Raw genomic sequence first — 20,853 nt, forward strand, 5'->3', positions numbered from 1 at the left:
TTGCTGACAGTATTCAAACTCGCGTCTAGTTCGAGGCATCCAAGCCACCGACATCCAAACAGGAAGAGGCAGTACCTTCCAGGGCTGGCCCAGCATGGAACTTTCTCTCTCTGATGTTGCCCCAGCAGTCAGTCTGGGGAACTGTATGGATGAAGTCATCTCTCACCTCTGCCTTTCTGTCCCCTGTGTTATCCTATAATGATGCTTTCTCCACTTCTCCAGGCTCCTTCCATTTTCTCCACTTTTCACAGAGTCCTAACTCAATAAACTATCTCAAGCAAGTCTTTCCAGTTAACGTGCTCTCGCAACTGGTTTTCCAACAAGTTTCTTATGAATCACTAACATTCATGAGCTCTTAGCATAGTATTGAGTACTACACAGAGGGCTCTATAAGAGTAAAATCACTTCAAACTTAACCCTGTTATAGTCTGTTATAATCTCCCTTTTCTGATGAGCAAAAAGGAGTTAAACAGGCTAAATAACTCATAGGCAATAGCACAAGATTCACAACTGAACAGCATAACTGCCATCTGCTGACTTAACCAATATGAAAATCCACAGTTCATAAAGGAGAGGGTGGCTGTCCCACATGCAATCAAAACACAACCTACACATTCACAGACACTTTCGAGCAGAAAGCCACTTACAGAGAACATTTAGCTCTATTGTTTTACAGACAGGGGGACAGAGGCATAGAGAGGGAAGTAACCTGCTCACAGTCTCATTCTTCATCATTCTGATTGTGCATCTTCAAGAAATATAGCTTTGGTTTGTTAAAGCGAACTAAATACGGCCTGAGAAGGACTCCGTACTTCTATATTTGACTCCTTGTGGGCCAACCTTAACCTAACTTAATAGTTAGACAAGATTGAAAACCTGACTTAGGAGTATGTGTCTGTAACAATACCTGAGTCTTGGCCAATCTTCAGCGACTCCTACAGCAGCCATACTTCCACCACTCATACACTGCTGAGGGCTCAAACTGTTCAAATGAGGCAAACGCCAACCTGTAACCAGTCCAGTTGTTTCTGTACCTCACTTCTGATTTCTGTAGTCATTTCCCTTCTTTGTTCTACAAATTTATTCTGACCATCAGGCATCCCTGGAGTCTCTCTGAATCTGCTGTGGTTCTGGCGGCTGCCTGATTTATGAATTACCTTTTTTTTTTCTTCCTCAATTAAACTCCTGTTAAATTTAATTTGCGTAAAGTTTCTTTTAACAGGTTCCTTGGCTTAGGTCCTTGAGGCAGTGGCTGTGCATTATTTTTTTTGGGGAGTGAGATAGCATTAAACTAACGAGCATATTTGCTGCTGCACGTAGCAGGTCAGATGAGGTAGGGGTTGGAGCAGGGAAGCTGAAGCATCAAAAGAAGAGTCCTTTGCCCAGAGTCACTTTAGCTGTGACAGCTGGCCTGGTATTTACTGTGTTGAGAACATGTGGTTTTCAGAATATGAACTATCTAATATTTAAATGTTAACTTTTACTTGGTAGCAATCAGTTAAGCTGCATAACCTCGTGGAGGACCACAACAAAGTCCAGGTTACAATCATTGTAAAAGACAAAGGTAAGTGACACGTTAGGCCATCTTCAGCATCTTAATATTTCACAGGGGAATTGGTCTCATTTGTCCTTAATTATTAGCCAAGGAGAAAAAGTCTTTTCTGACTGAACCCAGAACTGGGATGAGGGTAAGGCAAAGAAGGCCTCTAAGATAGAAAATTTAACGAGGCAAGATCATGCCAGTGCTGACCCCACAGCTGCAGGGCCCTGAGAACAAGTGCCTCATTAAATTTTGTACACTAGACATCTTGCTTGCCTTATCCTCACCCAAGCCTTTATTCAGTCATTCTTACCCAATGTCTGGGTTCCTTCAATTTCCCTCTCCCCTTCATATGTCACTCATTTGAATAACACTGGGTAAACCTTCTTAAGGTTCCTTTATTTCCCAATCTAACTATCCCAAACAGACCCTGCATCACACAATTTGAACTGCCATCTGGAACCTAGGCCTGAATGGGGCTTTTAGATAGCTGTCTGGACACTTGGCATCTGCTGTGAGCTAGCCAGAGGTGGCGTGGCTGTGGCTTTTTGTAAGGAGCGAGGAGCTGCACCCTGGGACAGCAGAAGTTATTTGGGCAATTTACGTAAGGCCTCAATCCAAGAAGACCAAGTGTACCGCAGGAATCGGAAACCCAGATGAGAGCAAACAGCAGGAAGCTGCACTTCTGCTCTGCCCAGTGTCCTTGTGTATCTGCTGTGGGCAAAGCACACCGGGTACTAGGATTAAGATGGGATCTTGTTGCTTAGCTAATCCTTTTCTGAGTCCCAGGAACCAATTTCCTAATCCTGATTCTTTTGGAATTTTCAATGGACCAAAAAGGGGCTTCAACAGTTGAACAGGTAGGGTAGCTCTTGGCCAACAGGTCGATAAGGATTCTTAGTTGCTTTCATTCTTAAGTAAAAACAGGAAAAGGTCAGCTCTTCATGGAGACTTTGCTTTGGTGTAGGTTTGGAGGAGCTGGAATCCCGTCTCTTGGTTCCCGGAGACATTCTTATTCTTCCAGGAAAACTTTCATTGCCATGTGATGCTGTTTTGATTGATGGAAGCTGCGTGGTGAATGAAGGCATGCTTACAGGTAGGCAGTTGTCATGGAGCTTCCTCTTCTCTGTCTGATATCGAATCAGATCAACATATTCTTACCTACCTTATACCAGACCCTTGCTAAGATATTCGGAGATAGATGAGGGAGACATAGCCAGCTTTTGCATTTATATGGGGACACACACACGTGATATACACAAACAGAAATGTTTAACTATAAGAATTAAGTCACAGTAAATGTGAAATGAACACAAATGTTTACTATGCCATGTGATTAATTGACCAATGAGTGGGGTGAATAGGGTGCTTTGGGTTCAGAAGAGGATGAGAGCACTACACAGTTTGAAACACAATCTCTTGATAAATGTGAGAATGGTTTATACACATGTACAAAAGAGACACAACCTTGAAAACCATGACTCCCACAGTTGGAAGGGCATAGAAGTTTTATCCAACCCTGCACTCTATAGATAGAAAACTACTGAGGCCAAGGTTTCACTGGAAAGGAGTCTGAGTTGAACCTTCGGGCAAAGACAATCTCACATTTCTGTTCTTTAGATTTATATTCCTGTTGATCTTACTGAGCAGAAACTAATCTTCTAGTTATAGCTCAGGCAGTCCTAGTTCTCATCTGTACTTTGTTAAGTCTACTTGAATTTGTGTAATTAGTAAGACACTACTTATAAAATATTCTTTAGGCAAAAAATTAAAATACACAGCACATTGTAATGAGAGAAGAGACTATACAGCAACACAAAAACACAAACTATTTGTCTTTCACGCTTACAGACTGTTCAGTTTTTCCATTTCCAAATGGTATAAAGATAGGGAAAATGTTTTAACATGACTTAAATGTAGTAAGAGTTCATTATCTATCCCTAAATTGTTCAACACAAGCAGCTTTTACATTAAAATTGGTCTGCTTAACTCAAAATTGAGATAAGAAAATGTAGTAAACATCAATATGTTCAGAATAATTACAAAATACTCCTTTAATGTGTTGAAATGTGTCCTATAATGATAGTGATGAGGATTTGCATACTGATCATATCTTTTACCCAGAATGTTGCCATAGTATCCAACCTATAAACCTCAAGCCCAAGGAAAACTGTCCTTCTCACGCAAACACAGCAGCTGCCTCACACCTCCCAGCAGCCTGACAATGAAGAATGGCTTCTCTCATTGGTAACAGAGAGTGTGGCAGTGAGCAAACATGGGGAGGAAACACAGAAAGTCTCATTGCCCTTGGGCTGCCCTCTCTGCTTTCACTGGCAGGGGTGCACAGAACTTGCCTTGATTCCCAGGAAAACTCAGAGAGTTCCAGAGAAATAGAAATGACAAACAACGCTGCCTTTCAACAAATGTGCAAAATGGACCCAAAATGGCCTTAAATGACAAGTGGCTTCTTCTAGTTTCCCTTTTTGGAAAAATGAAGTCATCAGCACTAATATCTGTGTAACTTAAGTACTGACAGAGGCCAGTTTCAGAGACAGACACATGAAGCAAAAATACATTATTTCTTTTTTGTTAACTTATTCAGAAAGATCTAAATCCCAGTATGGTCTAAATACTTTACTGCACAGCCTACATAGATCCTCCCACTCATGTACATATTTGTGGAAAGGATCTTGATTAAACAGAGGATTAAGGTAAGATTCCTGAAACTGAAAATGTATTCCTAGGGAATTTGTCCACAAATATGACTCAGGTATTTCTTCCCTATGTACGAAATGGTCCTTTGCATAGATAGAAGTCTTTATTTATGTAAGAATAAAAATATCATTCCTAGCATCTCTATAGCAACTTACATTTTATAAATAACTTTTATATCTCACTTCATCATGACATAAAACAAATTAGACTAGGAGCTGTTAGGATACCACAAATGAGGAGAGTGAGGTAAAAAGACCAGAGATACTCAGCTAGCAAGTGGAAGGATCAGAATTGGAGGTGGCATTTGCTCCCAAATGTAAAGGACCGTAGGCATGAGAAGGATAATTCTAAGCTGGATGAGGCTGCGTCACCTTCCTGCCTCCTCACCTTTCCCTCTCTACTTGGTATTGCCATCAATAGTACCCACTTTCTGGTAAGATCTTCTCCTCCTGGTCTCCTTAGCCTTATGCTATTGTCATAAATTCAGCTGTGCAAGAAGTTTACCTTTATTTTATAACTACACTTAATTTTTATGTTGGCTCCAAATTTTGCCATCCTTAAAAGTGTCCAGTGTGAATATCTAATATGAGTCAGACAGTTGTCCCCATCAGTTAGGTGGTCTTCCTCACCCTTGTCTGACTGTCCTAAGATGTGCAAGACATCAGGGAGAGGGGTCCGATTGAGGGCAGCTCTTCTTCCTGCTGCTCTCACTCCACTCTGAGCTGTCTGAGGCCTATCTACCTGGACAGGGAGGCAGATCCTGGTGCCGTTTGCGCTGCTTCCATAACCTTATCGCATGTTCCCATGTTCTACTGTGGTGCACACCTCTTCTCTCAGGGACACACAACGTCTGAGTCCTTTTGAATTCTCTTCCAACTCCCAGTACAAGGACTTTGGTTTAGCTAGAAATGCAGTAGAGGAAAGGTGTGGTGAGCAGAAAAACTTTGTTCTTAATCTCAGGTAGTCTCTACAATCCATGATCAAACTCATGAAGGACTTAAAAAACTCAAAAGCCAGTGATCAACTTCCCCGTCCTTTTCTTCTGCCATCTTTCCTGAAACAATGATCACCTTCAAAATCTAGCTCCTCTCAAATGGGAAGAGTCTGGAGACAACAGGGAATCTCATTGGGAGGGGTGTTTATTAATATTTAGAAATTATCTCTTAGCACTAGAGCTTTTTTTCTTAGCTCTCATGTATATTAGGCATTGTGCTAACATTTTACATATACTATTTCATTCAATCAGCAACTCTATTAGAATGGGCAAATCTGAGGCCCAGAAAGGGTAAGTAATTTGCCTAAGGTCACACAGCTTAAAAGTGGCACAGCTAAGATTTGGATTTGTTTGTGAATTCGCTCATTCTACAGATATTTATTAGCCCCTACTATGGAGCAGGAACTCTACAGGTGACATAGAGGTGAACAAGGCAGATAAGATTTCTGCCCTCGTGAAGCTGATATTCTAGTGACGGAGACAGAAAATATGAAAGTATACAAATGACACAGAATTTTCAACAGTTATAAGTTATATGAAGAAAATAGACGATATCTATTGTCTTAATAAATTTAATGCCTTAAATACAGGCGTTTTGTCCCCAGAACCTATGCTTGTAATCAGTGTTTCCTCATTCTCTTAGGGATAATTATGGCGAAGAGGGGTGGCATGCACTCTGACACAATCCCCTTCCCTCTTCTTCTCTTCATTAAGTTGCTGATTGATTTGAGATGTATGTGGGGGAAGCGTGCAGTGACCTGAGTTGGACATGCAGGGATTTCCCTATGTGATGATCTCACGTTGATATTCTGTCACACAAGCTTATCATCAGTTAAGGTCCAATCTTTTTCTCTCTTCCTTTGATCCTTTCTTCTTCTCTTTTTAATCATCCTCCTTCTCCCTTTTCTTTTACTTATTTGTTCATCCATTTATTCAATAAAAGCTCAGAAATGCCTACTATGGTAAGCACTGTGTTGCGTATTGGTGTCACCAAGTTAAATGAGAAATGGTCTCTGGTTTCAAAACATTTACAGTCTAATGGTTCTAGAGCTATAAATTAAAAGGACTTGGAATTTCAAACACTGTCACCATGAGGAGGCATCTTGATCCTTGTGGACAAGGGAGAGAACCTCCACTTGACAGCACAGGGAGCCAACTGTACGGTTGATGATGAGCGATGATAGTTCTTCCCTCTAAAACTCTCTTCGGCTGCCTTGCACCCCACATCTTTTGCAGATGAATCATCCTTTCTTGGGCTCCCCAGAAAGGCCAAAACATGAGACTTCTTATTAACATGCAAATAGCATAAAAGAGACTTGAAAACCATCTTTCTGTAAAATCATCTGACTGTTGTCTCTGGAGCAAATTATCTGCAAATGACTTCCATTTCTGATCAATACGTGACTGCCTCCAGTTTCACTGGTTTTGTGTGCAGAAAACGGTTTACTGATGTTAGCCTAAGTATATATTGTGGATTAATATTCTGTGATTCAAAAGCCAAAAAAAGGAAATGATCTGTAAGTATTTGCCTATTACAAAGGCTGCTTTCAAAATAATATAATACCATAATTTAGAGATTTGTCAAAACATTCTAACCCTTCTATGAAGCCATTTAGAATGCAATCGATAAATCTACACAATGGATGAATATCATAATTGTTTTAAAGAAAATGGTATAGTTCGGAACAATACTTGGCTAAAATAATTTTTTGAAAAATATTCAAGATTGCTAGTAACAATTTTATAGCTTCTTGCACCTTAGCGTGTAAAAAATACATCATGGCAGAAAATGAATTTTGAAAGACCAATCATAGACAAACTTGGGTGTTTTTATTTAATCTGTGCATTTGAAAAAACTATGTATTTTGAACCTATTACATATCACTAGGAAAACGAAGAGTATACCAATTTATATCTGTCAAAGTTCTTGTTCCCAGTTATTACCTAGAAAGAGAGACAAGACCTAAATTTGTGTAACTATGATTGATATAATACTATTTCCAAATTAGAAATATGACGTTATCTTGCTAATTGAACATTTAGTAAAAGACTGATGGAATTTTAAATTCATTCTAATATTAAATCTGGGAGCCAAAAAGTATTATGAACATCTTTATTTTGTCTCTGAAATGTATCCTTTTTGAACTCTGAGCTCATTTCTTTGTACCTTAAATATTCTGTCTTATAGCCACCAGGGAAAGGAAAAAAAATTGCTACCTGCTAAGAATGGGGGTCAATGAAAGGAAATGCAAGTGGCCTAGTTGAGCTGGAGTTTGTGCAGGGGAATGACAGGCAATGATGTTTGAATCGTGGTAGGCTTTGACAATTTAGCAGGACAGTTTGGGCTTTCTCCAGTAGTGGCAATGGAAAAGCCTAAGGATTTGGGGCAAAAAAATGGGATAATAAAAGTGGGGCTTGGATGGGCTCTATCTGAAAATGATGTGGAATAACTACTATTTTCTCACCTTGCTCCATGAGCTTATGAGGGCAAGATTTCTGTCTCTCTTGTTGTTCATCATTATTCCTAGCACCTAGCACAGTTCCTGAAACAGAATAAGCACCTAAAAATAGTTGAATGATTGATTGAACAAATGAAGAAATGAGTGAATACAAAGCAAACAGTAATTACTGTTCGCGTGCTGGAAAGCTCCTTCATTGCCTAAAGTAGCGCTGGGCTGAATGAATTCTTGGGAGAATGATTAAGTATTCAGCTAAAATAAGCTGCCTTTAAAATTGTGACAACAAACCATGCAGGCCAGGTATAGGATAGTAGGCAGATCTAATCTAAATATTTGCAATAGAATCAAGTCTACCATTGCTTGTACCACCAGCATCTCTATGAACAGTCATCTGACTCATGGGATGGGCATTAAGACCGGATTAGTTGTAGTTTGTATCATTTCTTGAAACCGGTATGCACCAGTTCTAACTAACTACCCGAGCTTTCATAGATTCAACAAAATACAATCCTCTGTAGGAGAAAGTATACCTGTTACAAAGACACCGTTGCCCCAGATGGAGAACACCATGCCTTGGAAATGTCACAGTTTGGAAGATTATCGGAAACACGTCCTCTTCTGTGGAACAGAAGTTATCCAGGTCAAGCCCTCTGGGCAGGGGCCTGTAAGAGCAGTCGTTTTGCAAACAGGTTAGTGGATTTCACTTTTGTAAGCTTAATTCATGCTTGAATATGGGGAGAGTTGGATTAGGGAAATTTAGTTTAGGATTATGGAGTTTGCCACATTCTGGTAGGTAACAACACGGTTTTTTCTAAACTGACCCTTATTATTGTAAAGTGTTACTATTTTTAATTAAATGGTTTATTGTTAAAACCCTTCTATGTAATGAAGGGTATGTGTAGGTGAAGTAAAATTTGTCAAAGGTAAAACTATGCTCTTCTTTTTGCTTGCGACCACATGCTGCTTCTGTCTCCCTTGACACCTCCTCTGAGTGATTACCAAAAAACAATTTCAGCCACTATGACTGAGGACTTTTTTCCTTTCACAGAGTTGCTTGCTAGGCCATAGGTCAAACTCACTAGTAAAGAACTCCACCTGGGTGCCCTATAGACAAATTAAATGAATCTGAAAGTATTCATCCTCCTGTATTGACTTTCTCTGTTAATATCATCACCATCGTGCTGGTCTCTTAATAACATCTCTAACTCCTCTCGTTTCCCATACCAAATGTGGCACCAAATCTGGATGATTCTGCAAACGCTTCCTGAGTCCCAGTCTTTTACATGACATGACACAATGAAGGCCTCCTATGACCGGGTCCCAGCTCTCTGTTCTAACCTCTGACCTGTGTTTCTGCCACCCGACTTATTCACAGACACAAAATACACTTTACACTGCGATACCTGTATGCTTTAGTTTGGTTTATGAGTAGTTGTTCTAGCTGATTTTTTAAAATTAAAAATATCAAGTTTTTAAAAATGTTCAAACTAGTTAGCAGGCACTAGATACTAGGGCATCGCTCAGCCTGTGGCCTACATGGAAGCTCATGGTTACAAATCATGAAAACCACCTGAATACTTATAAAATGATTAGGTAACAGGTTAGAGGAAACTCTACTCTTCCTCAAAGACAGTAAAGCCATTTTTAGGAGACCAAGTGTCCATCAAGCAGCCTTACTTGATCTATGACTATCTTTACATAGGTTACAATACAGCCAAAGGGGACTTAGTGAGATCCATCCTGTACCCCCGGCCTCTGAACTTCAAACTATACAGCGATGCCTTCAAGTTCATGGTGTTCCTGGCCTGCCTTGGTGTCATGGGTTTTTTGTATGCCCTAGGGGTATATGCGTACCATGGAGTAAGTACTGGGGGTGAGGCTTTTCAATAGTATAGCTTCTGCAAAGAGCTTGACCTAACTCAGAGGGCTGGATTAGGTTACATCTTGATCCTATCATTCTATGAATCATTACTGTCCAGAAGAGCTTCTTAGCAGATTTTGCCTAGTTTGGCCCCAGTGTTTAGGTAATACCTAAAACACTACGCAATCAGTGGGTTTCTCATGTGTTCTGGTTAGGGTCTGAAATGAAATGAAATTTCCACTTTTACGGAGCTGGTACCGCATGAGATACCGACCTCCCTTTAAGCTACAGGGTGTCAGGTTTCATTTGGATGCCCCTCATCATAGCTTGGTGGCTAGGGAGGGAACGGTTGTCACTAAAGACCTCTGAGGTCCTTTCTGGTCCTGAGAGTCTGATGTTGCTGTGAACCACGCAGTCTCTATGTAAGAAAGTCTGGGATCATAATAGTGTGAGCTGGTGGGGAGGAAGAGAACATTGTGAATAAAACATCCAAACAGGTGAAAAACTGTGTGAGTGGCTTAATTACAATGTCCAAATTGGTGGCATCAATTCGTGTGTGTGTGTGAGAGAGAGAGAGAGAGAGAGAGAGGTGGGAAGTGAATATTGGTGGGCAAAGACATAGTTACAAGAATTTCAGGGCAATGTTCACGCCAAAACTGAACTGCTGAGTAGTTATTTCAATCTGAAATCGCTCCCAGGGAGCATTTCTGGGTCAAGAGAGGCCCACGATGGGGCCTATGAAGAGCTAGGCAGAATGTCAAGGTCACTGGGGCTGGAATTTGAGGGAGTATGCCAATTTAATCTGGGGAGCTGGAGCACTGGGCAGAAAAGCAGGAAAAAACCTCATGGAAGCCCTGGCAGTGTTTAAGAACGAGGTTTCCTGGGAAGAGCTTAACATCCAATACACACTGAGGCAACAAGACTAAAAATCCCAGACCCCACCTTCTTATGGGTCAGAGCCTGTGGCTCTGTTGGCTGCCTCTATCTGCACTGGTTCAGGGTTAGACAAGGCTGAGTCCTTGGGTCAAAACTCTTCTGTGTCTGTGGTTGGGAAAAGGAGGGAGTAATGAATGTTGTGATAAATTGATATTGGGCAAAAGATGTCCCCAGCAGACATTGCTACTGAACTTGAATCCCATGTTTCCAATAATTTTCCAATAATTAAAAAAGTATTTATGGTTAAAATGATGGTTAATTGAACAAAAACATAGGTAAGGTTCTAGAGGGTAGAATCATTAATATCTAGAGCATGTGAGGAAAACGAAACAGTCAATCAACCCTGTGATTTGACCTTATCCCCGACCTTAACTGTGTGAGCCTCCTCTGCAGACCGGCTGTATTAGTCTATTTTCACGCTGCTAATAAAGCCACACCTGAGACTGGGTAATTTATAAAGAGGTTTAATGGACTCAGAGTTCCACATGGCTGGGGAGGCCTCACAGTCATGGTTGGAAGGCAAAGGAGAAACAGAACATGTCATCCATGGTGGCAGGCAAGAGAGCTTGTGCAGGGGAACTCCCATTTATAAACTGGCAGATTTCATGAGACTTATTCAGAATCACAAGCTCATTACGGGGGAAACCACCCCCATGATTCAGTTACCTCCCACTGGGTCCCTCTCACGACAGGTGGGAATGGAAGGGAGCTACAATTCAAGATGAGGTTTGGGTCAGGACACAGCCAAACCATAGCACCAGCCAGGGATCCTGAGTTCACAAAATTGACTTGATAATAAAACACGTTGGTCATGGATTTGTACCCTGGAGTCAGACAGAATAGGATTCAGATTTTTGTCATTTACCTAGTATGTGGCCTTAGGAAAATTATTTAATTGTTAAAACCTCAGTTTCCTTACCTGACAGATGGAGAAAATAATAGCATTTACGTCATAAGGTTGTTATAGAGAGCAACTAAATAATATATGTAGCCTAATACAGTTCCTGCTCCAGAATTAGTATCCAGTGAGAGCAAGCTAATTTTATATTGGCTTCTCTGTAGTTAATAATATATGCTGAGATCTTGGCATGATCTTGGTCCTAGTTTTTAATTATACTGCCATCTATTCAATCTATGTACTGAGCACCTCCTCTGTGCTAAATCTCGCGCTAGGCTCTGTATCTAGAGATCAATAAGGTAGATTCAAAGATGAATAAGCCATAGCTGCTCCACCCAAGGAGTTTGTAGGCTAGTGGGGCAGAGAGATTCATAAGCCAACAGTCAGGCTTGGGCAGAGGGAATGGTAAGTAGAGGGAAACCGAGCCAGGACAGGGGATGGTGGACTGGGAGTAGGGATCAAAGGTCTCCTTTGCTCTGCAGTAGGAGACAGTGTGCTCGTCCCTTTGGCACAGCCAAGAGAATACTCAGCCTCACCAAGAGAGCCAACTCACTGTGAATATTCAGAGCATGTCTCTAGAGCTCCCATGCTGTTGTAGGAGCAAGGTGCTAGGAAGGGTGCCAGTCTCCTGTGCTGTGTTATCCTGTATGAAAATGTCTCTCCTCTCCCAGGTCCCTCCAAAAGATACTGTGACCATGGCCCTGATCCTCCTCACCACGACTGTCCCTCCAGTGCTGCCGGCTGCCCTGACCATAGGCAACGTGTATGCTCAGAAGAGACTGAAGAAAAAGAAAATCTTCTGTATCTCCCCACAGAGAATCAACATGTGTGGGCAAATAAACCTCGTGTGCTTTGACAAAGTATGATCCAGACTTCCCAGGTTTAACGTTAATGATTTCAAGGCACGGTGGAGCTGTGAAGAACCTCAGAAAATGTCTAGTCCAGTGTTCCCATTTTACAGATGGGAATGTTGAGGCCAGAGAATGTCACAGAGTGAGCTAGTGCAAGGTCTCATTCTAGGAGCCTGCCCTGCTGACTCTTAAAGTTAGCAGCTTAGCCATCACATTATGGTTTTTTTTCTTTGTGACACTTAATAATTTGTGTGCCTGGTTTGTGGTTTTTTAAAAACATCTCTTACTATAGTCACTTCTTAGACTGACTGACTTTTTCAGGCAAAAACATATGAGGAACGTTTCTGTTTCCTGGAATATTTTGTCCAGAAGAGAAGTGAATGTTTCCTCTCTCCTCCTCTGCTTCTTTTAAGGAAAAGAAGGAAGGAAACAAGGACCCTGTCTTGCCCCTTTGCTCCTCCAGGGCTTGTGACTCCAGGCGAGGTTGTCTCTGTGCTTAGGGACCTGGAAAGGTGGCAGAGGAGGAGCATATGCCACATGGGGAAGACTGTGGTTGCCACGCAGGTCCTGATACCCCCCATGACGTGAGTCTCCTGTGGGGAATCTGGAGGACTTCAGCATTAGCTGCCTGCTGTTTGGATCCTGCCCTCAGCTTGGACAGGCCAGTTTAACTGCTGTAAAGCGGTGGGCCTGGCTGGGTCCCTCTTGTCTTCAGTTCATGTGCATTTGAATAATTGATTAGGGTTTTTGCCATTTTTTGGCAGAGAGCCACTGCTGTGTACAGTGCTGGTAGAAAGTCTCATAATGAGTCATTCCTAGCCCTTGAGAAGCTTCTAGTCTAGCTGAGAAAGCAGGAAAATGGGAGTGTAGACGGCGATCATGCTGTGAGATGTGTGTTTAACAGAGGTCTGAGGAAAGCATGGGGCACAGTTACCTGCCACAGTTGGAGGCCACCTTTGAGCTGCAGCCTCGGTTGTTAGACAGAATAATCCCCGGGCTCAGAGCTGAGCAGCTGGGAAGCACAGGGGTACAAGGGGCCCACCGCATGTGGGGAGCCGAGGACTGTGGGGTGTGGCTAGAATATGGGCTGGTAGGTAGAAAATGAAGCTGGGCTGAGGGCAATTGTTAAGGGTCTCATACACCATGCTAAGGAGTAGGTCCTTGTCTTGAAGTAGAATAGGAGCCTTTGTTTTTTAAGAAGACTGGTGACATTTCTATAGGTGTTTTCTATCCCACCAGGGGCAACTGGTGAGATGGGATGGAAGGGAGATTAGAATGAAGAAAGAGGCCATCTGGGAACAACAGAAGAGATCATTGCTTGTCCCAGACAAAGAGGACAAGAATGGAGAGTAGAAGGCCAATGGGAGTGACTCCAATGAGTAGACTTGACCAGGCTTGGTCCCCAGGTGAAAGGGGTATATCTCTTAGGTTACGTCAGTTCTCTTTCTGTTTGTATTTTGTTTGGCAAAGAGAGTTCTCGATCACCACCAGTCAAGAACCAACAAGGTTTACTTCATTTTAGATTCAGGGCCAAATAACACTCCCTTGGAAGTTCTCTAATAGGGATTCCTGTTACTTCCTCATGAGCCTCACTGGTGTCTAGAATACAAGAGGGAGACTTATGAAATATGTTCATTACATATTCATCTATTTCTAAAATTAATTTTTCCAGAGGCTGTTCATTTTATTTCCTGTATAAAACCTCTCCCTCCACATCCTCATGTCCTCACCTGCCAGGCTGTCTGTGAGGCTGCTTTTAGGTGTCCTTGGTCAAACGCTGCAGGGCATGATCACACGTGACAGTGCAAAAAGCTCGATTGAAATTTGGCAAAATGAGACATCTAACCCAGAATTTGGTACTAAGTCTTCGTGTGATTTTTTTTTTTTTTTTTTTTTTTTTTTTTTTTTTTTTGTGAGAGGGAGTCTTGCTCTGTTTCCAGGCTGGAGTGCAGTGGCGCAATCTCGGCTCACTACAACCTCCACTTCCTGGGTTCAAGCGATTCTCCTGCCTCAGTCTCCTGAGTAGCTGGGACTACAGGCGCCTGCCATGATGCCCAGTTAATTTTTGTATTTTTAGTAGAGATGGGGTTTCACCATGCTGGCCAGGATGGTCTCGATCTCTTGACCTCGTGATCCGTGCACCTTGGCCTCCCAAAGTGCTGGAATTACAGGTGTGAACCACCGCATCCAGCCTGTCTCTGTGTTACTTTTTATTATTATTATTATACTTTAAGTTCTAGGGTACATGTGCACAATGTGCAGGTTTGTTACATATGTATACATGTGCCATGTTGGTGTGCTGCACCCATTAACTCGTCATTTACATTAGGTATATCTCCTAATGCTATCCTTCCCCCCTTCCCCCACCCCACGACAGGCCCCAGTGTGTGATGTTCCCCTTCCTGTGTCCAAGTGATCTCACTGTTCAATTCCCACCTATGAGTGAGAACATGTGGTGTTTGGTTTTCTGTCCTTGTGATAGTTTGCTGAGAATGATGGTTTCCAGATTCATCCATGTCCCTACAAAGGACATGAACGCATCCTTTTTTATGGCTACATAGTATTCCATGGTGTATATGTGCTGCATTTTCTTAATCCAGTCTATCATTGATGGACATTTGGGTTGGTTCCAAGTCTTTACTATTGTGAATAGTGCCACAATAAACACACATGTGCATGTGTCTTTATAGCAGCATGATTTATATTACTTTGGGTATATACCCAGTAATGGAATAGCTGGGTCAAATGGTATTCCTAGTTCTAGATTCTTGAGGAATCGCCACACTGCCTTCCACAATGGTTGAACTAGTTTACAGTCCCACCAACAGTGTAAAAGTGTTCCTATTTCTCCACGTCCTTTCCAGCACCTGTTGTTTCCTGACTTTTTAATGATCGCCATTCTAACTGGTATGAGATGGTATCTCATTGTCATTTTGATTTGCATTTCTCTGATAGCCAGTGATGTACATTTTTTCATGTGTCTGTTGGCTGCATAAATGTCTTCTTTTGAGAAGTGTCTGTCCATATCCTTTGCCCACTTTTTGATGGGGTTGTTTTTTTCTTCTTGTAAGTTTGTTTGAGTTATTTGTAGATTCTGGATATTAGCCCTTTGTCAGATGAGTAGATTGCAAAAATTTTCTCCCATTCTGTAGGTTGCCTGTTCACTCTGATGGTAGTTTCTTTTGCTGTGCAGAAGCTCTTTAGTTTAATTAGATCCCATTTGTCAATTTTGGCTTTTGTTGCCATTGCTTTTGGTATTTTAGACATGAAGTGCTTGCCCATGCCTATGTCCTGAATGGTATTGCCTAGGTTTTCTTCTAGGGTTTTTATGGTTTTATGTCTAACATTTAAGTCTTTAATTCATTTTGAATTAATTTTTGTATAAGGTATAAGGAAGGGATCCAGTTTCAGCTTTCTACATATGGCTAGCCAGTTTTCCCAGAACTATTTATTAAATAGGAAATCCTTTCCCCATTTGTTGTTTTTGTCAGGTTTGTCAAAGATCAGATGGTTGTAGATGTGTGGTATTATTTCTGAGGGCTCTGTTCTATTCCATGGGTGTATATCTCTGTTTTGGTACCAGTACCATGCTGTTTTGGTTACTGTAGCCTTGTAGTATTGAAGTCAGGTAGCGTGATGCCTCCACCTTTGTTCTTTTGGCTTAGGATTGTCTTGGCACTGTGGGCACTTTTTTGGTTCCATATGAACTTTAAAGTAGTTTTTTTCCAATTCTGTGAAGAAAGTCATTGGTAGCTTTATGGGGATGGCATTGAATCTATAAATTATCTTGGCAGTATGGCCATTTTCATGATATTGATTCTTCCTATCCATGACAATGGAGTGTTCTTCCACTTGTTTGTGTCCTCTTTTATTTCGTTGAGTGGTGGTTTGTAGTTCTCCTTGAAGAGGTCCTTCACATCCCTTGTAGATTGGATTCCTAGATATTTTGTTCTCCTTGAAGCAATTGTGAATGGGAGTTCAGTCATGATTTGGCTCTCTGTTTGTCTGTTATTGATGTATAAGAATGCTTGTGATTTTTGCACATTGCTTTTGTATCCTGAGACTTTGCTGAAGTTGCTTATCAGCTTAAGGAGATTTTGGGCTGAGATGATGGGGTTTTCTAAATATACAATCATGTCATCTGCAAACAGAGACAATTTGACTTCCTCTTTTCCTAATTGAATACCCTTTATTTCTTTCTCCTGCCTGATTGCCCTGGCCAGAACTTCCAACACTGTGTTGAATAGGAGTGGGGAGAGAGGGCATCCCTGTCTTGTGTCAGTTTTCAAAGGGAATGCTTCCTGTTTTTGCACATTCAGTATGATATTGGCTGTGGGTTTGTCATAAATAGCTCTTATTATTTTGAGATACGTCCCATCAATACCTAATTTATTAAGATTTTTTAGCATGAAGGGCTGTTGAATTTTGTCAAAGGCCTTTTCTGCATCTATTGAGATAATTATGTGGTTTTTGTCATTGGTTCTGTTTATATGATGGATTATGTTTATTGATTTGCATATGTTAACCAGCCTTGCATCCCAGGGATGAAGCCCACTTGATTATGGTGGATAAGCTTTTTGATATGCTGCTGGATTCAGTTTGCCAGTATTTTATTGAGGATTTTTGCATCAATGTTCATCAGGGATATTGGTCTGAAATTCTCTTTTTTTATTGTGTCTCTGCCAGGCTTTGGTATCATGATGATGCTAGCCTCATAAAATGAGTTAGGGAAGATTCCCTCTTTTTCTATTGATTGGAATAGTTTCAGAAGGAATGGTGCCAGCTCCTCCTTGTACCTCTGATAGAATTCAGCTGTGAATCCATCTGGTCCTGGACTTTTTTTGGTTGGTAGGCCATTAATTGCTGCCTCAATTTCAGAGTCTGTTGTTGGTCTCTTCAGGGATTCAACCTCTTCCTGGTTTAGTCTTGGAAGGGTGTATGTGTCCAGGAATTTATCCATTTCTTCTAGATTTTCTAGTTTATTTGCATAGAGGTGTTTATAGTACTCTCTGATTATAGTTTGTATTTCTTCAGGATCAGTGGTGATATCCCCTTTATCATTTTTTATTGTGTCTATTTGAGTCTTCTCTCTTTTCTTCTTTATTAGTCTTGCTAGTGGGCTATCAATTTTGTCAGTCTTTTCAAAAAAACAGCTCCTGGATTCATTGATTTTTTGAAGGTTTTTTTTGTATCTCTGTCTCCTTCAGTTCTGCTCTGATCTTAGTTATTTCTTGCCTTCTGCTAGCTTTTGAATGTGTTTGCTCTTGCTTCTCTAGTTCTTTTAATTGTGATGTTAAGGCACCAATTTTAGATCGTTCCTGCTTTCTCTTGTGGGCATTTAGTGCTATAAATTTCCCTCTACACACTGCTTTAAATGTGTCCCAGAGATTCTGGTATGTTGTGTCTTTGTCCTTATTGGTTTCAAAGAACATCTTTATTTCTGCCTTCATTTTGTTACGTACTCAGTAGTCATTCAGGAGCAGGTTGTTCAGTTTCCATGTAATTGAGCAGTTTGAGTGAGTTTCTTAATCCTGAGTTCTAGTTTAATTGCACTGTGGTCTGAGAGACAGTTTGTTATAATTTCTGTTCTTTTATATTTGCTGAGGAGTGCTTTACTTCCAACTATGTGGTCAATTTTGGAATAAGTGTGATGTGGTGCTGAGAAGAATGTATACTCTGTTGATTTGGGGTGGAGAGTTCTGTTGGTGGCTATTAGGTCCACTTGGTGCAGAGCTGAGTTCAGTTCCTGGAGAGCTGAGTTCAATTCCTAGATATCCTTGTTAACTTTCTGTCTTGTTGATCTGTCTAATGTTGACAGTGGGGTTTTAACGTCTCCCATTATTACTGTTTGGGAGTCTAAGTCTCTTTGTAGGTCTCTAAGGACTTCCTTTATGAATCTGGGTGCTCCTGTATTTGGTGCATATATATTTAGGATAGTTAGCTCTTCTTGTTGAATTGATCCCTTTACCATTATGTAATGGCCTTCTTTGTCTCTTTTGATCTTTGTTGTTTTAAAGTCTGTTTTATCAGAGACTAGGATAGCAACCCCTGCCTTTTTTTGTTTTCCATTTACTTGGTAGATTTTTCTCCATCCCTTTATTTTGAGCCTATGTGTGTGTCTGCATGAGAGACGGGTCTCTTGAAACAGCACACTGATGGGTCTTGACTCTTTATCCAATTTGCCAGTCTGTGTCTTTTAATTGGAGTATTTAGCCCATTTACATTTACGGTTAGTATTGTTGTGTGTGAATTTGATGCTGTCATTATGATGTTAGCTGGTTATTTTGCTCGTTAATTGATGTGGTTTCTTCCTAGCATTGATGGCCTTTACAATTTGGTATGTTTTTGCAGTGACTGGTACTGGTTGTTCCTTTCCATGTTTAGTGCTTCCTTCAGGAGCTCCTGTAGGGCAGGCCTGGTGGTGACAAAATCTCTCAGCATTTGCTTGTCTGTAAAGGATTTTATTTCTCCTTCACTTATTTAGCATAGTTTGACTGGATATGAAATTCTGGGTTGAAAATTCTTTTCTTTAAGAATATTGAATGTTGGCCCCCACTCTCTTCTGGCTTATAGAGTTTCTGCCGAGAGATCTGCTGTTAGTCTGATGGGCTTGCCTTTGTGGGTAACCGACCTTTCTCTCTGGCTGCCCTTAATATTTTTTCCTTCATTTCAACTTTGGTGAATCTGACAATTATGTGTCTTGGAGTTGCTCTTCTCAAGGAGTATCTTTGTGGCGTTCTCTGTATTTCCTGAATTTGAACATTGGTCTGTCTTGCTAGGTTGGGGAAGTTCTCCGGGATAATATTCTGCAGAGTGTTTTCCAACTTGTTTCAGTTCTCCCCATCACTTTCAGGTACAGCAATCAGATGTAGATTTGGTCTTTTCACATAGTCCCATATTTCTTGGAGGCTTTGTTCATTTCTTTTTACTCTTTTTGCTCTAAACTTCTCTTCTCACTTCATTTCATTCATTTGATCTTCAATCACTGATACCCTTTATTCCAGTTGATCGAATCAGCTACTGAAGCTTGTGCATTCATCACGTAGTTCTCATGCCATGGTTTTCAGCTCCATCAGGTCATTTAAGGATTTCTCTATACTAGTTATTCTAGTTAGCCATTCATCTAATCTTTTGTCAAGGTTTTTAGCTTCTTTGCAATGAGTTCGAACTTCCTCCTTTAGCTTGGAGAAGTTTGATCATCTGAAACCTTCTTCTTTCAACTCCTCAAAGTCATTCTCCGTCCCGCTTTGTTCCATTGCTGGCAAGGAGCTGCATTTGTTTGGAGGGGGAGATGTACTCTGACTTTTTGAATTTCCAGCTTTTCTGCACTGCTTTTTCCCCATCTTTGTGGTTTTATCTACCTTTGGTCTTTGATGATGGTGAGGTACAGATGGGGTTTTGGTGTGGGTGCCCTTTCTGTTTGTTAGTTTTCCTTCTAACAGTCAGGACCCTCAGCTGCAGGTCTGTTGGTGTTTGCTGGAAGTCCACTGCAGACCCTGTTTGCCTGGGTATCAGCAGTGGAGGCTGCAGAACAGCGAATATTGCTGAACAGCAAATTTTGCTGCCTGATTGTTCCTCTGGAAGCTTCATCTCAGAGGGGTACCCGGCCGTGTGGGGTGTGCCTCCTAATTTGGCTACTCGGTGGTCAGTGACCCACTTGAAGAGGCAGTCTGTCCATTCTCAGATCTCAAACTCCATGCTGGGAGAACCACTACTCTCTTCAAAGCTGTCAGACAGGGGCATTTAAGTCTGCAGAGGTTTCTGCTGCCTTTTGTTTGGCTGTGCCCTGCCCCCAGAGGTGGAGTCTACAGAGGCAGGCAGGCCTCCTTGAGCTAAGGTGGGCTCCACCAAGTTTGAGCTTCCCAGCTGATTTTTTTTTTTACCTACTCAAGCCTTAGCAATGGCGGGTGCCCCTTCCCCAGCCTCGCTGCCACCTTGCAGTTCGATCTCAGACTGCTGTGCTAGTAATGAGCGAGGCTCCGTGGGTGTGGGACCCTCCCAGACAGGCATGGGATATAATCTCCTGGTGTGCTGTTTGCTAAGACTGTTGGAAAAGCGCAGTGTTAGGGTGTGATTTACCAGATTTTCCAGGTGCCGTCTGTCACAGCTTCCTTTGGCTTGTAAAGGGAATTCCCTGACCCCTTGTGCTTCCTGGGTGACGTGATGCCTCGCCCTGCTTTGGCTCATGCTCAGTGGGCTGCACCCACTGTCCTGCATCCACTGTTCGACAAGCCCCAGTGAGATGAACCCAGTACCTCAGTTGGAAATGCAGAAATCACCCGTCTTCTGTGTCGCTCATGCTGGGAGCTGGAGGCTGGAGCTCTTCCTATTCCCTCTGTGTGACCTTTTAAGAAAAGAAGATTCAACCACAATCATCTCTGAGTTTCTTTCCAGCTTTCACATTATAAAATTCTATTGCCATCATGTTGGGATAAAGCACTCTGCCATTAAGTGAATTTTCATCTAGTGTTATTTTCAGTTTTGGAGATATCTGTCACTGAGTTTCTGAGTCCATTTGCTCCCATATATATTTCTATTTTCTATTGGTTTGTTATAACTTCTATAAGACAAGTTCTTTCTTTTTATTCAATTCAGCCCA

The 20,853-nt window shown here is 41.5% G+C and overlaps 1 protein-coding gene across 1 annotated transcript in view; it reads left to right on the forward strand.

The window, feature by feature from the left end:
* Positions 1–20,853, forward strand: part of ATP13A5 (ATPase 13A5) — a 114,687-nt gene that overhangs the window by 38,879 nt on the left and 54,955 nt on the right. Inside the window, exons 8-12 of the mRNA XM_050779239.1 lie at positions 1,492–1,564; positions 2,508–2,636; positions 8,227–8,397; positions 9,411–9,568; positions 12,075–12,263. Of these exons, the coding sequence (XP_050635196.1) occupies positions 1,492–1,564; positions 2,508–2,636; positions 8,227–8,397; positions 9,411–9,568; positions 12,075–12,263 (720 nt within the window). The remainder of the gene's footprint in view (positions 1–1,491; positions 1,565–2,507; positions 2,637–8,226; positions 8,398–9,410; positions 9,569–12,074; positions 12,264–20,853) is intronic.

The sequence above is a fragment of the Macaca thibetana genome, chromosome 2, assembly GCF_024542745.1.
Source record: "Macaca thibetana thibetana isolate TM-01 chromosome 2, ASM2454274v1, whole genome shotgun sequence".
NCBI lineage: Eukaryota > Metazoa > Chordata > Mammalia > Primates > Cercopithecidae > Macaca > Macaca thibetana.